At 40.8% G+C, this 12,192-nt stretch overlaps 1 protein-coding gene across 5 annotated transcripts in view; it reads left to right on the top strand.

The window, feature by feature from the left end:
- Positions 1-12,192, top strand: part of ITSN2 (intersectin 2) — a 125,444-nt gene that overhangs the window by 90,214 nt on the left and 23,038 nt on the right. Inside the window, exon 30 of one of the 5 annotated variants that reach the window (XM_050950539.1) lies at positions 3,927-7,997. The exons of the other annotated variants lie outside the window; for them this stretch is intronic. Within the exon in view, the coding sequence (XP_050806496.1) occupies positions 3,927-3,928 (2 nt within the window). The 3' untranslated portion in view covers positions 3,929-7,997. Of the gene's footprint in view, positions 1-3,926; positions 7,998-12,192 lie in introns of those variants that run through there. 5 annotated transcript variants of the gene reach the window in all.

Raw genomic sequence — 12,192 nt, 5'->3', positions numbered from 1 at the left:
GTGACCATTAAAAATTCTGAGGAATTTCCCAAAAGGATAGAAATGTTAGCCCACGTGTCCTGATTATGTTTCAGTTTAGATAAATGCCTTTGATCTACCTGAATTCCATGTCCCTTTCAGCTATGAACTGATCTTTACTTCCCATTCTCTGCAGTGTGTTTTTGTGGTGTTATGTATTATTCAACAGTTCCTATATTTCATTCCAATGGAGGCTGTCCTGCAGTGGTGGCATAGTGGAGTGTATGGGTTGGGAGGGAGGGGTGTATTTAAAGTACTGGGATTCATGCAGATGAAGGATAAGAAGTAAGTGCAAGATCTTTATGCATGTTAATTTTAACAATAGTAGTCCTGCAATTCGGTCAGAATTAGACACATAAGCAGTTCTTATTTTCTCACTGCCATGTCGCTAAGTTGGCTTCCTCCCAAATGTGGATCTCAAGTACCAGCATCCCCCACAGAAACAATTGCCAGCCATGGACAAAATTTTCTTTTGGAAGTGGGTAAATGAGAGAGGGTCTACCAAGAGCAGTGAGCAACCATCAGCTGTGTACACTTTCACTAGTGCTTGGTTGTTCCAGTTGTCAAGAAGTTTCTGATTCAAGAAGCAATCCTGTTGATGTTTTGAGGTTCAGGAACTTAATCCTGTAAGTGAATGAAGTACATGTTCAGAAATTAAAGCCAGAGTCTTTGGTGCTAAAGTGATGTCATGTGTTTCAGCTGAGTTGGGCAACAGCCACTTGCTGGGCATTATATACCACACAACATAGCCAACTTTGTAGGAGGGGAAAATGCATGAAATAGAACTTCAATGGGATTTTTAGTAGGAAGCATGAAGGGGCATATTTAATAAATATTAATGTTATAGCATCATATTTACTATAAACTCTCATTTTTGTGGACATAAGTGGTGTTGTACTGCATCTTCCATAATTAAGGCTGTGAGTTTGTCACGGAGGTCACGGATTCTGTAACTTTCCATGACCTCCGTGACTTCTTTTAGCGGCCATTGCGCCTGCCCTGGTGGCAGCTCAGGCAGCCCCTGCACCAGTCTCACCAGCTGCTGCTGGGGCAGTCTCAGGCCACCATGCCCCCCTTCCCTGGCAGCAGGAATTTGGGTGTGGAAAGGGCAAGTGGTTGGGGCACAGGATGGGGTGAGGTGGGCTCTGAACGGTGCTCCACCTGGAGGGTTCCCTGGAAGCAGTGTCAGCTCCTAGACGGAGGCGAGGCCAGGCAGCTCTGTGCACTGCCTCCACCTGCAGGCACTGCCCCCACAGCTCCCATTGGCCGCAGTTCCCTACCAATGGGAGCTGCGAAGCCAGCACTCTGGGTGGAGGCAGTGCGCAGAGCTACCTGGCCATGCCTGTACCTAGAAGCTGAGTGAGGGGGATCTTGCCACTGCCGGGGAGTCGCAGAGCCAGGTAGAGAGCCTGCTGGACTTGCCAGCTCTCCCCCCTAGCACCAGCGAGAGTCCCAGGCTGCGTGTCACTGCTCTCCTCACCAAAGCACCCACAGCACCCCCAGGCTGGCGCCCCCCTGAAGATTTAGTCAGGGGTGTATAGTAGAAGTCATGGACAGGTCACGGGCTGTGAATTTTTGTTTACTGCCTGTAACTTTTACTAAAAATACATGTGACTAAAATGTAGCCGTATCCATATGCTCCATGACTAGGGATTTACTTTCAATCTCCTAATTTTTCCACTATTGGATGGTGCAAAATGTCTGGACGGGGCAATAGTCACAAGAACACTCCCTGCTCGGATAAGAAAATGGACCTGACAGTGTGCTAATGTCTGAAAAAGAACCAAGTGAAGTAGGAAGGGAAAGTGAAACAGGAAGTAGGGCTTGAGGAGAGGTAAAACTTTTTCTAAATTCCTGCTTAGGATGCGCTCTTCATTTTTTTTCTATCTTGGCTAGTTGTCTGCAGAGACCCAAATTGCAGTCCCTGGTGTCAAGAATCATGTGTCTAAACTTAAGCATTCCTGACATGACCATGCAAATCATGTGTTTAAACACGTGGTCAGCTAAGCATCTAACTTGCTACGTGTTGCACCTACCAAATGTGCCTGCACACATCAGGTATTGCATGGGTAGCTTAAGTGCACACACACTTGCAGGCATATGTGCAAACCTCATTTTGAAAATTCAGCCATTTTTTTTCACGTTAGTGTTATATTTCAGTTATATGAAAATTTCATAGGGCTGTACAAAGAAGGGGAATTCTGCATCAACCCCCTGATGTCTGTAGTGGTGTAAGTGGAAGAACACTGAGGGAGAATTAAAAATGAAGAAAATCACAACAGCATTTTAAAATGTATATAATTTATCAACGGCATAATTGCTTTTCTTTAAAATAAGCTTCTTGTACTTATTTAAATCAGCTGCAGAAACTAGCATAAGTGTGCTGTAGAAATCAATGGGGGAGTCTTCTCACAGAATTTGTTTGATGCAGTGTGCCCAGGACCCGTTTGGAAATTAAAACCTCAAAGAAGTGAACACAGCTTGAGAAATCTAGTGTATATTTTAAAGACAAATTTAGGAATTGAATTGCCAGCTTAAGGAGTGTATCAGAGGGGTAGCCATGTTCGTCTGGATCTGTAAAAAGCAACAAAGAGTCCTGTGGCACCTTCTTTCCACCACATGCGTCTGAGGAAGTGGGTATTCACCCACAAAAGCTTATGCTCAAATATCTCTGTTAGTCTAGAAGGTGCCACAGAACTCTTTGTTGCTTTTTACAGCTTAAGTATTGTAACCTGAATGTTTCCTTTCATTTTTCTCCTGGTGTTTGTTATAGTCAGTGGAAAGTGATGCTATTTGAAACTGGGTAAGCATATCTGACACACACAAAGGACATTTTACAGCAGCTAGTGAAGTGTATTATCTCCCTGATTTTCAAACTGTGGTCCATGGGCCACCATTACTGACCAGATCCATTCTTAGTGACCTGCAGAATTAAATATTTGAGAGCCAAGTTGAGGGTGGTGGTGGTGGTAGAGGAGTTCCTTGTATTGTGATGACATTTCAATAGCCCTCATCCTAATATTTGCACAAAATTGATCTAAATTGGGTGAAGAGTGAATCTTCTTTCAGTAAAGAGAATTGTTCAATATGTAGTTAAAATAAATGTATCTATAGATACAGTTAAAGGAATATTCACAACCCTTTGTTTATGGTAATAGTTAATGGCATGCTTCTGTGTATTACTCTTACAATAAATAATTCATTATTTCCCCATGGAAGCTTAACACATCAGCTGGGAGAGAGTAGTACATCCTTTATGCCCATGAAGTCCTCAGCTTCTAACATGAGACTTCCAACAATTGTGCAGACTGAATGGTACTTTGTGTGACATGGACATATATTCAGTAGGCAACCAAGTTTCATTTCACATGGGCCACTGACCAGCATCAGCAAGTTAATTTTATTTGTAACCATGTCTAAATCTGAGCAAATATTTTCCAAAGCCTTTAGAAAGTGGAATAGTAATTTCTTGCTATTAATCTTGTAGGTAAAATCCTGGCTCCCTTGAAGTCAGCGGGAGTTTTGCCATTGACTTCATTGAAGCCCAGATTTCACCCATTGTGTCATAGGTCCACATATCTTAATTAGTAATGCACCTTTAAATCTGTCATGAGAAAGGGTTTTGGGGGTTTTTTGTGATTGAATTAGCTGCAGTGTATTGGTGAGCATCTGTGATGGCTGGTTCATGTTAAAATTATTTTTAGGCACAAATAATTGCTGATGTATGCTTACAAAATAGAGAATTGAAAGAATGGAAAGGTATGATGTTTTATTTTAGGAAAGCTGAATGTTAGTCATTCCTTTCTAACCTTTCAGTGTTATTCTGTCGTCTTTTGTCCTTAGTACTCATGTTTCACTCTTCAGATTTGTGTTTGTGTTCATTTTATCCTTCATTTTTTTTTTTTTAGGACCCAATGTTGTCTTCCAGTGTGAAAGCACCTCAGAGACCCACTATCCAAGTTTGACTATAGCGTGGAGGCAGGGTGGACAGCCCTGCTCAAATATTTGACACAATCCATTTGCTTCGTTTGAATGTTAGATCCACACGAGAATTAGTTTTTTGTATTTTATAATGTACTGTTACAATTAATTTGTAAAACCAGAAAGGATAGTGGGTCTTTGTGTGGCTTTCACTGTTGTCCACCCTGGTTTCCTCTAGTGTTTTTTTTCTTTTTCTTATTGATAATCATAGATCATTAGCATGCACATCAAGTTATCCCTTGCGTGATGGGATTTCAGACACACAAAGACCCACTATTTGCACAAGTTAGCTGAGCTGTTTTATATGGGCAGATATCTTCTTGTAATGTTGTAACCTGTGCATACTTTGCAGAATTAAAATGTTTGCTGATTACTGCTCTGATAGACTAGTTTAATCCTGTACACAGTGAGCTTTTTAAATTACCAACATATGTGATTCATCCAAAAAATAAAACCTGGCCTACCTTTCTACATTACAGAGTGCTACTGTGACTACAAGTATGCCATGTGATTTAGGTTTTACATCATAGAACTGTTTTGTCTGATTCAGTCCAGCCTTCCAAATGACCTTTTTGTGAGTAGAGGAATTTAGAGGTGGAATGGAGGATGTTTTCATTTCATTTTCTTCTCTCATCTCATCACAGTAGCACTATGGGGCATTTTCTCTCAAGGCAAAGGGAAACTAGGCTAATATAATTTGTGGGCTGGCCTGCAAGTTGCTTTGGGTGGATGTGCCCTATCCCTTGGCCACCACCTTCCCTCAAACATTTTACTATTGTAACACACTTGTCGTCAGTTTTGGTGAACAGCATCCTCTAGTCTTACTACAATGGGTACCATGCTGCCTCTGTGCTGTCAGACTCACCAATCTGCCCTCTTTTTTTTTTTTTAAATTAAGAGTTCTGGTACAGGACTGAATGGCTCTGATATTTGGATACAGAGCCTTTTATCTCTAGGACACCAGTTTGTATCTGGCCCAGGTCAATAGTGAATGAAAGTCTTTGGCATCTGAAAGCTGTTTTTGTTCCTATTACAAAATGAATTGGTGGTCTCAGTCAAGTTCCTCCTATACAAGTGTCCACAATAACATATGCCACCACCAGAGAAGACACTAGTAGACACCCTTGTCAGCTGAAAGAGGAAGGCCAAGGATTTAAATAGTCTTGGAAACGGAACCATCTGCTCTTCTGGTTCAGAGGTAGCTTTTCCAGGTCAGAGTTTGAAGGACACAGTGGCAGAGTGTTGTAGATAAACTTGTACTGCCCATGCTGCTTCTGTTATGTGGATAAAATGAGGACTTCTGTCTCCAGAGCTATAAATCTTGCATCGTTTAGCAACCCTGAATTACTTTAAAAGGGAAGAAAAGCCGTAAATAGATTTCCTTTAGTTGCTTTTAAAATGAAAGGGTCTATTTAATGGCAGACCATTCATCTAATAAAACAGTTCTATGATCCATACAACACAAAGATAATTTCTAGTAGATGCAGTATTTAATTCAGTTTGCATCCTGAATTTGGGATTGAAATAACAAACGTGGCTCATGCAATCTGAAATTGTTTACAAACTGCTGTAAGTTTACAATATATATGAATGTTGTGAGGTACTATCAGGAAAAAGTGTTAATACAATTGCAGAGATTTAAAAGCCTTCTTCCAAAAGTTCTATAAAAGGAGTGAAATATTATGTATTTAATATACTTTATCAAGTAATGTATGTGTCCCCCTTAGGTCAGAGAGAGATATTTTGTGCAATACAAATTACAGTAAGGTGCCTACATGAAACTATAAATGGATTTTTATTCCAGTTGTATTTTATCTCAATTAATATTCTGTTATTGAATGAATTAACTTTAATTTGAGGCAAAGAATCTGCTAATTAATTGCTCAGATAGCAATGTTCTAGCTGACTTAATGTCTTTTTCATGTTGAAATTAGATTTTTAGCTAAGGCTGTTTCTATTAAAATGTGCTAATTGCCTTGTATTGCCTTCTTGTAATTTTCTGATTTTGCAGATCTGTTTTAATATAGGCAGAAGCGTGCTGCTGTGGTACAACAGTCATATCAAATTGTCACTTATTGTAGGCTAATATCTGGGTGTCTTTGGGACCCATCCGCTTTCAAAAATTCAAAATTGAAGGCGCTATCTACCCAGAGAGTTTGGGCCAGATATAACTCCCTAATAGCCAATAAAATTGTTGCCTTGATTGCAAAGTTACTAAAAGACCTCAGTAAAAAGAAAAATAAATAAATAAAGTCATGTCCTGTCTAGTATGTGCTGGGAAATATTATTATGGTATTTTTCATCAATAAATAATGCTTTACCCACTTATACACAGCTGCAGTTGAATATTAGGGATAGTGTTCTATATCTGTATTGTTTGACCCATGTAAACCCATAGCTGGAAGTAAGCATTCACAATTAAAACACAAACAGCTGCATTCAGTTTGAACTTACAGATGCTAGAACTGAGTGCAGAGACATGCTGCTATGGGCTTTCCCTATTATTAAATGTTGTAGTGTTATTTGAGAGTCATGGTGGGTGAGGTAATAACTTTTGTTGAACCAACTTCTGTTGGTGAGAGAAACAATAGTTTGAGCTACAAAGAGCTTAAAATCTTCTCTCTCTCTCTCTCTCACAAACAGATATCACCTCTTTAACCTTGTCTCTCTAATATCCTGGGACCAACATGGCTACAACTGCACTGCATAGGGCTGAGTTATTTGAGCATCATCAGTGAGCTCTGCACTGTAAAAAATGGAAAAGGCCACAGTCCCTCCCTCACAGTGTTTATCTTCTGTATCAGACAGATTTTTCAGGTTAGACATGATGCACCAGATAACTATGTGCTCTGGTCACATAATGGTACAGAAGGATTTTTTTAATACACATTTTAGATTGTGGATAAGAAGAGGCTGTGCAGAATATTTATTTTAAGGCAAGATTTTAAAGAACCCTGCTGTATCAATACAGGTATATAGATGGGAGCAGCTTAGTCTACAGAGATTTTAGCTTTAAAAGTGAATTTCCTTGCTTATGTGGGTTTAATTTCAATGCTTACAACTATGTTAGCATCTCAATGGCTACATTGATCCAGTCTCTCTCAGGCACAAGCTTGGAGAGACATATAGGTTCAAACATCATTCTAGCCATTTAAGAAAATTAGTTTTAAAGGATCTAGTCCCTCTTGACACAAAGGAGAATGGCATGATGTGGAGCTCCACAAGGGTGGCATTGGAATTGGGGAGACTCCTCTAGTGATAGAAGGGCCAGGAATAGAAACGTTACTGTACCTGCACAGTAGCTGATATCGAAATGTTTCCAAATTCCAAAGAGTCTAGTTTGCAAATGTTACTTTCAAAGCTAAGTTCCTTATCTTGCAGTCAGATCCAGACAGGTCAATCCCCTGCACTCTCACACAGCCCAGGATGGATCCAGTTGCAGGGATAGATGTATAAATAGTTAATGCTTGTGAAGCACTTTGAAGGCATATGAAGCACTATATAAATGCTAAGTATTAATAGTTTTTTATTACCTCTAGGAGCATACAAAGGTAGAAGTTCAATTTGTAAAAAATTCTGCCTTCTAATAATAATTGAAGTTGTCCCTACCAATGAGTGAATAATTACCCTGAGCCCAAGGCTTTGTTCACCAAAGTGGATCCCAGAGTGACTTTTTCAGTGAGGTTATAAACTCTTGTAAATAGGAGTCTGTTACAGGAATGCTGACAGACCCTTGCCCAAAGCGGTGCTGACTGCTGCTATAGCATAATGACACTTTAATGTAATGGAACTATTAAACTGTTACATAATGGTGTGTGTTGCCTTGAAATATTTTTGTTGTTCTTTTCAAGGTGTAGTATTAATAGTTGGGGATACACATTAAGATCATGCAAATGCAAGATATGCTTGGCATGAGAAAATTGTTCTTCTTTGTTCTTAAAAAACCTGTAAGATAACTATGCAAATGTATTTTATTAAAGGGACACATAAAAGACGTAGATTGTGTGTGTTGTTTTTTGTTTAAATAGCCTAGTAAAAAAATTTATGTTAATTAGCTGGCATGGCTTAGCAATCTTTTTTCTTAACTGGAAAACTAAATCCTATCCTACTTCTATTTAAAGTGCAGGGGAGTATATTGATAGTTTTAATCAGAGAGGGTTGGATTTAAACTGGCCACAGAGGGTTCTGCTAAGGGCCTGAGTCCCTCTCCCCACTCCTCCCACGTTTATTCATGTGAGTAAACTTTACTCGTTGCAAGTAATCGACTGACTTCAGAAGGGCTACTCACATTACTTAAATGATTAGATCATGTGGTGATGGATGATTGAGCTTATTTGAAATGTACATAGCACAAGCTGGTAAGGATTGAAAAATGAAAAAATAAAATGTCTGATGCAGTGGCTCTGGCTCACGTGCTACATTAACTTTTAAAACTACAATTGTACTGGTATACTGTCTCAGCAAATCAAAAAGCTTAAGATGAGGGAAAGTCAAGTAACTGTTCATACTACCCTGTAGTCCTCCTTTGCCAGGGTGGACCTGGAAAAAAGGAATCAATGTGGTAAATGCATGTTTATAAAAGGCTGGATTCTGCTCCTTTTACTCACATTTAGCATCTTAATCTGTGAGTAGCCCTCATTGTGGGGGCGAACCAGTTATCCAGATTGGTTTGCTGTATGCAAACAGGCCTTCAGGAAAGCACTTGAGCACATTTTTGAGTCTTGTTGCCTTTTTCCAAGATGGAAGTAGCCCATAATCTTGTCTTTAATATTTTCTTTACCAGACTGTATTCAGAGCTCCAGTCACTCTTCTGCCAATTTTGAGAGATGAACAAATCATTTAATCCTACCAAAACATCTCCGAAACTGCTTCGAAAAGGGCTTGTGAATCTAATTATTTGCCCAGAATTCTGAAAATTATTGTTTAACTAAAACAGATATGCATCAGGAGCACAACAAATTTTTGGCCATCTGGCATTATGTAAATAACATTAATATACAATCATATTTAAACCCAAAGAGGTGAAATATATGGAGGTAGATCAAAAGTTAGAGATGGACAAGACTTGTATCATCCAGTCAAGTGCAGGATGGTTCTCTACAAAGTGCTGTTCTTCCCTTTGAAATTATTGCTGTCAGCTTCAAAAAATCAGTTATTTGAAATATATTTTTACTCCTTCAATTCTCAAATCTATGGCAGAATAGATGACTTTTTGACAGGGAAACTTACCCTGTAGTCTTAAAGACAGGATTAGTTGTGGTGTTAGCAGAGGACAGTATTTCTTGTAGATGTGCATTTGAGGAAGGGAGCTGCTTGGAGGACAAAGAATCATTTTAAAACCTATTTATAAACTTTAAAATTTGTTTTACTCTGGCATCCTTGTCTTTGTTTAATCTATTATGGAATGGACCAGCTACGCAATATCCGTCCAACAGTCTGATCATTGTAAAACAAACTTCATTAGAAAGTTCCAGTATAATAAGATTTTGATCTCTCTTGACTTCAAGATTCACTGATTTGTGAGGTGGATATTTACTGAGGCAAAGTATGAACAGTGACAAATCTTAATGTTCGTTTTAACAGAAATCAGTATCTACTTAGTTTCCTTCATAAGATGATCTATTATGGCTACGAATTTTAAAAGGATAAATTAACTTTCCAAAGGGGAGATGAAGTTACAGTCCAGAATAAAGCTATTGCTCACCTCTCAACCAATCAGGATTGTCATCTTTTGTATCTGTCGCTCTGGCAATTAGTGTCTGCTGTCTGATTAGTTCATCAGAGGTGAATTATTGTCACTGAGCCTTAATGCAGCCAACTGACTCAGACCTCAGAATTTGAGGTAAATATTGGAAATCTGATTTCGTGATTTTTCATTCATGAGTTGGAACTTTTATCTTGTATGCAACAATTTGTGACTTCCTGCTCTGTGTAGCACTTTCAAGCAAAGCTTATAAAGATTTTTCTGTCATGTCTATTATTAATGAAGTTTATTAGAGTAGGGCATAAGGACCAATCAAGAACAGGGCCCCATTGTACTAGGCACTCTATAAACACAATAGTAGACACCCCCGACTAGAAGAGTGTGCAGTCTAAATGCAGGTTATATCCAATGTCCAATTACGTTAACTCTCTTTCTAAATGTGTTTTACATCTGAAAATATTCAATTTACCTTTCCAATTACAACTACATTGTATTCAATGTAAAAAAAATGTTATCCTTCCAAAGTCAATCTCACCATAAGTAAGTAACACTTCCATTGGCCATTGAGTTTCATAGCAAGTATGTGGACCTTACTAGCAATTTTAGTTACAAGCAAACAGCAGCATGAGCTAAGATAATACAATCATTGGCTTCTCTTGTTGAGGGGATATAACATACAACAGGGACAGAAAATTACATTGCTCAAAGATCAGGGACTTAGGGCATGTCTACAGCACAAGCTTTTGCCAATGCAAGTTTCGTTGCCATAAAGCCACCGCAGTTAGTATCATAGACAACTGGTGCCTCTCCATGCTGGATGGGGGAAGGGCACCAGCCAAAGGGGAGGACATGTGACCTCCTCATGTGTCTCTGCCCCATCCCCAGCCTGGAGCCCTCGCACTCTCCCCACCCTCTTCCCCCATCCCATGTTACCTGCAACAGGGAGGGACTCTGCCCTCCCGCTGCACCAGCCCCTGGCAGCCAGGCCTGAGCGGGGAGTGGGATGGAGCCACTCCTGGTCACTGCTCTGTGCAGCATAGCCAGCTGCCTAGGAGAGAGCCTGGCTGAGGAGGAGAAGCAGCCTGCTCCTGCCCAGGCGTGGCTTCTGGGGACAAAGACTGAACATGCTGGGAGGGTGGAGGAGCTCTGGCTTTGGCTCAGCCACTGTCCCCGGAAGCCAAGCCTGGCTTGGGGGCAGCCCGCCAGCGCTGCAACCAGGTGCTTTCCCAGGCAGCTGCACTGAGCAGTGTCCCAGCACAGCCAGAAGAGGCTTTGGCCCTGCCCCTTCTGCTCTGGCCCTGGCCCCACCTCTTCTGCTGCCTGCCCACCCACTGACACGTCACCTCTGGTTAGTATATTGCTTGTGTGCGCATATTTGGCTCCTTTTGTCAGTGCTGCACAACTCAACAGGAGCTCTTGTTTTGATATGCAGTGCATCCTGGGTAGGTATCCAAGAGTGCCACTCACTACTGTCCAGTACGCTGTTTTAGGGGAAGTTTGGGCAATGCATGGTGGGGCAGAAACAAGTTGTGTAGGTGTGACTGGAACTGTGGGATCAGGTCCCATCATGCAACTTTCTCCACCTCATAATTCCATCTGTATCCCATAATTTTCATTCCTATTTTGAAAATCCTATGAACCCACATGGAACTTGTCACTGTCCACCATCTCTGACAGACGCATGGAGCCTGCACAGCTCTGCAGTATTGTCATAAGCACTGCAAGCACACGACACACAATCCTCTGGTATTTGCAGAGCCGCAAGAAGAGCCATGGAGAATATGACAATTTACTGGAGAGTGGATTGCTGTGGGACATAACAAGAACCAATTCAAGATTGCTGGTGGCATTCATGGAGCAGTGGCAAATGATGGAGCACTGCTTTTGGACTCCAGAAATGAGCACTGTTTGGTGGGATCACATTGTGATACAGGCTTAGGATGACAAGCAGTGGCTGCATAACTTTCAGATGGGCAAGAACACATTCCTGAATCTCTGTGCTGAGCTCACCCCAACCCTGTAGTGCAGGAATGCCAAAAAGAGAACTGCACTGACAGTGGAGAAGTGAGTGGAGATTGCACTGTGAAAACTTGCAGCCCTGGATTGCTACCACTGAGTGGGAACTTATTTTGGAATTGGAAAATCCACTTTGGATGCTGTCATGCAAGTGTGCAAGGCCAGTAATCATCTCCTGCTACACAGGACTGTGACTCTCAACCATGTTCAGGACATGATGGATTTTCAGCAATGAGGTTCCTGAACTCCAGTGGAGTGACAGACGGGAAGCATATCCCTTTTTTTTCAGCAGACCACCTTGCCACAGAGTACATCAATTGAAAGAGCTATATTTTTATGGTTATGCAAGTGCTGGTGGATCACCGGGGATGCTTCACCAACATCAATGTTGGCTGGTCAGGGAAGGTGCATGAAGCTGACATCTTTAAGAACACAAGACTTTTTCAGAAAGGTACAAGCAGAAGTCTTTGTTC

The sequence above is a fragment of the Gopherus flavomarginatus genome, chromosome 4, assembly GCF_025201925.1.
Source record: "Gopherus flavomarginatus isolate rGopFla2 chromosome 4, rGopFla2.mat.asm, whole genome shotgun sequence".
NCBI classification, from domain to species: Eukaryota; Metazoa; Chordata; order Testudines; family Testudinidae; genus Gopherus; species Gopherus flavomarginatus.
The sequence above is the reverse complement of the archived record's forward strand: the minus strand, read 5'-3'. Positions and strand labels throughout refer to the sequence as shown.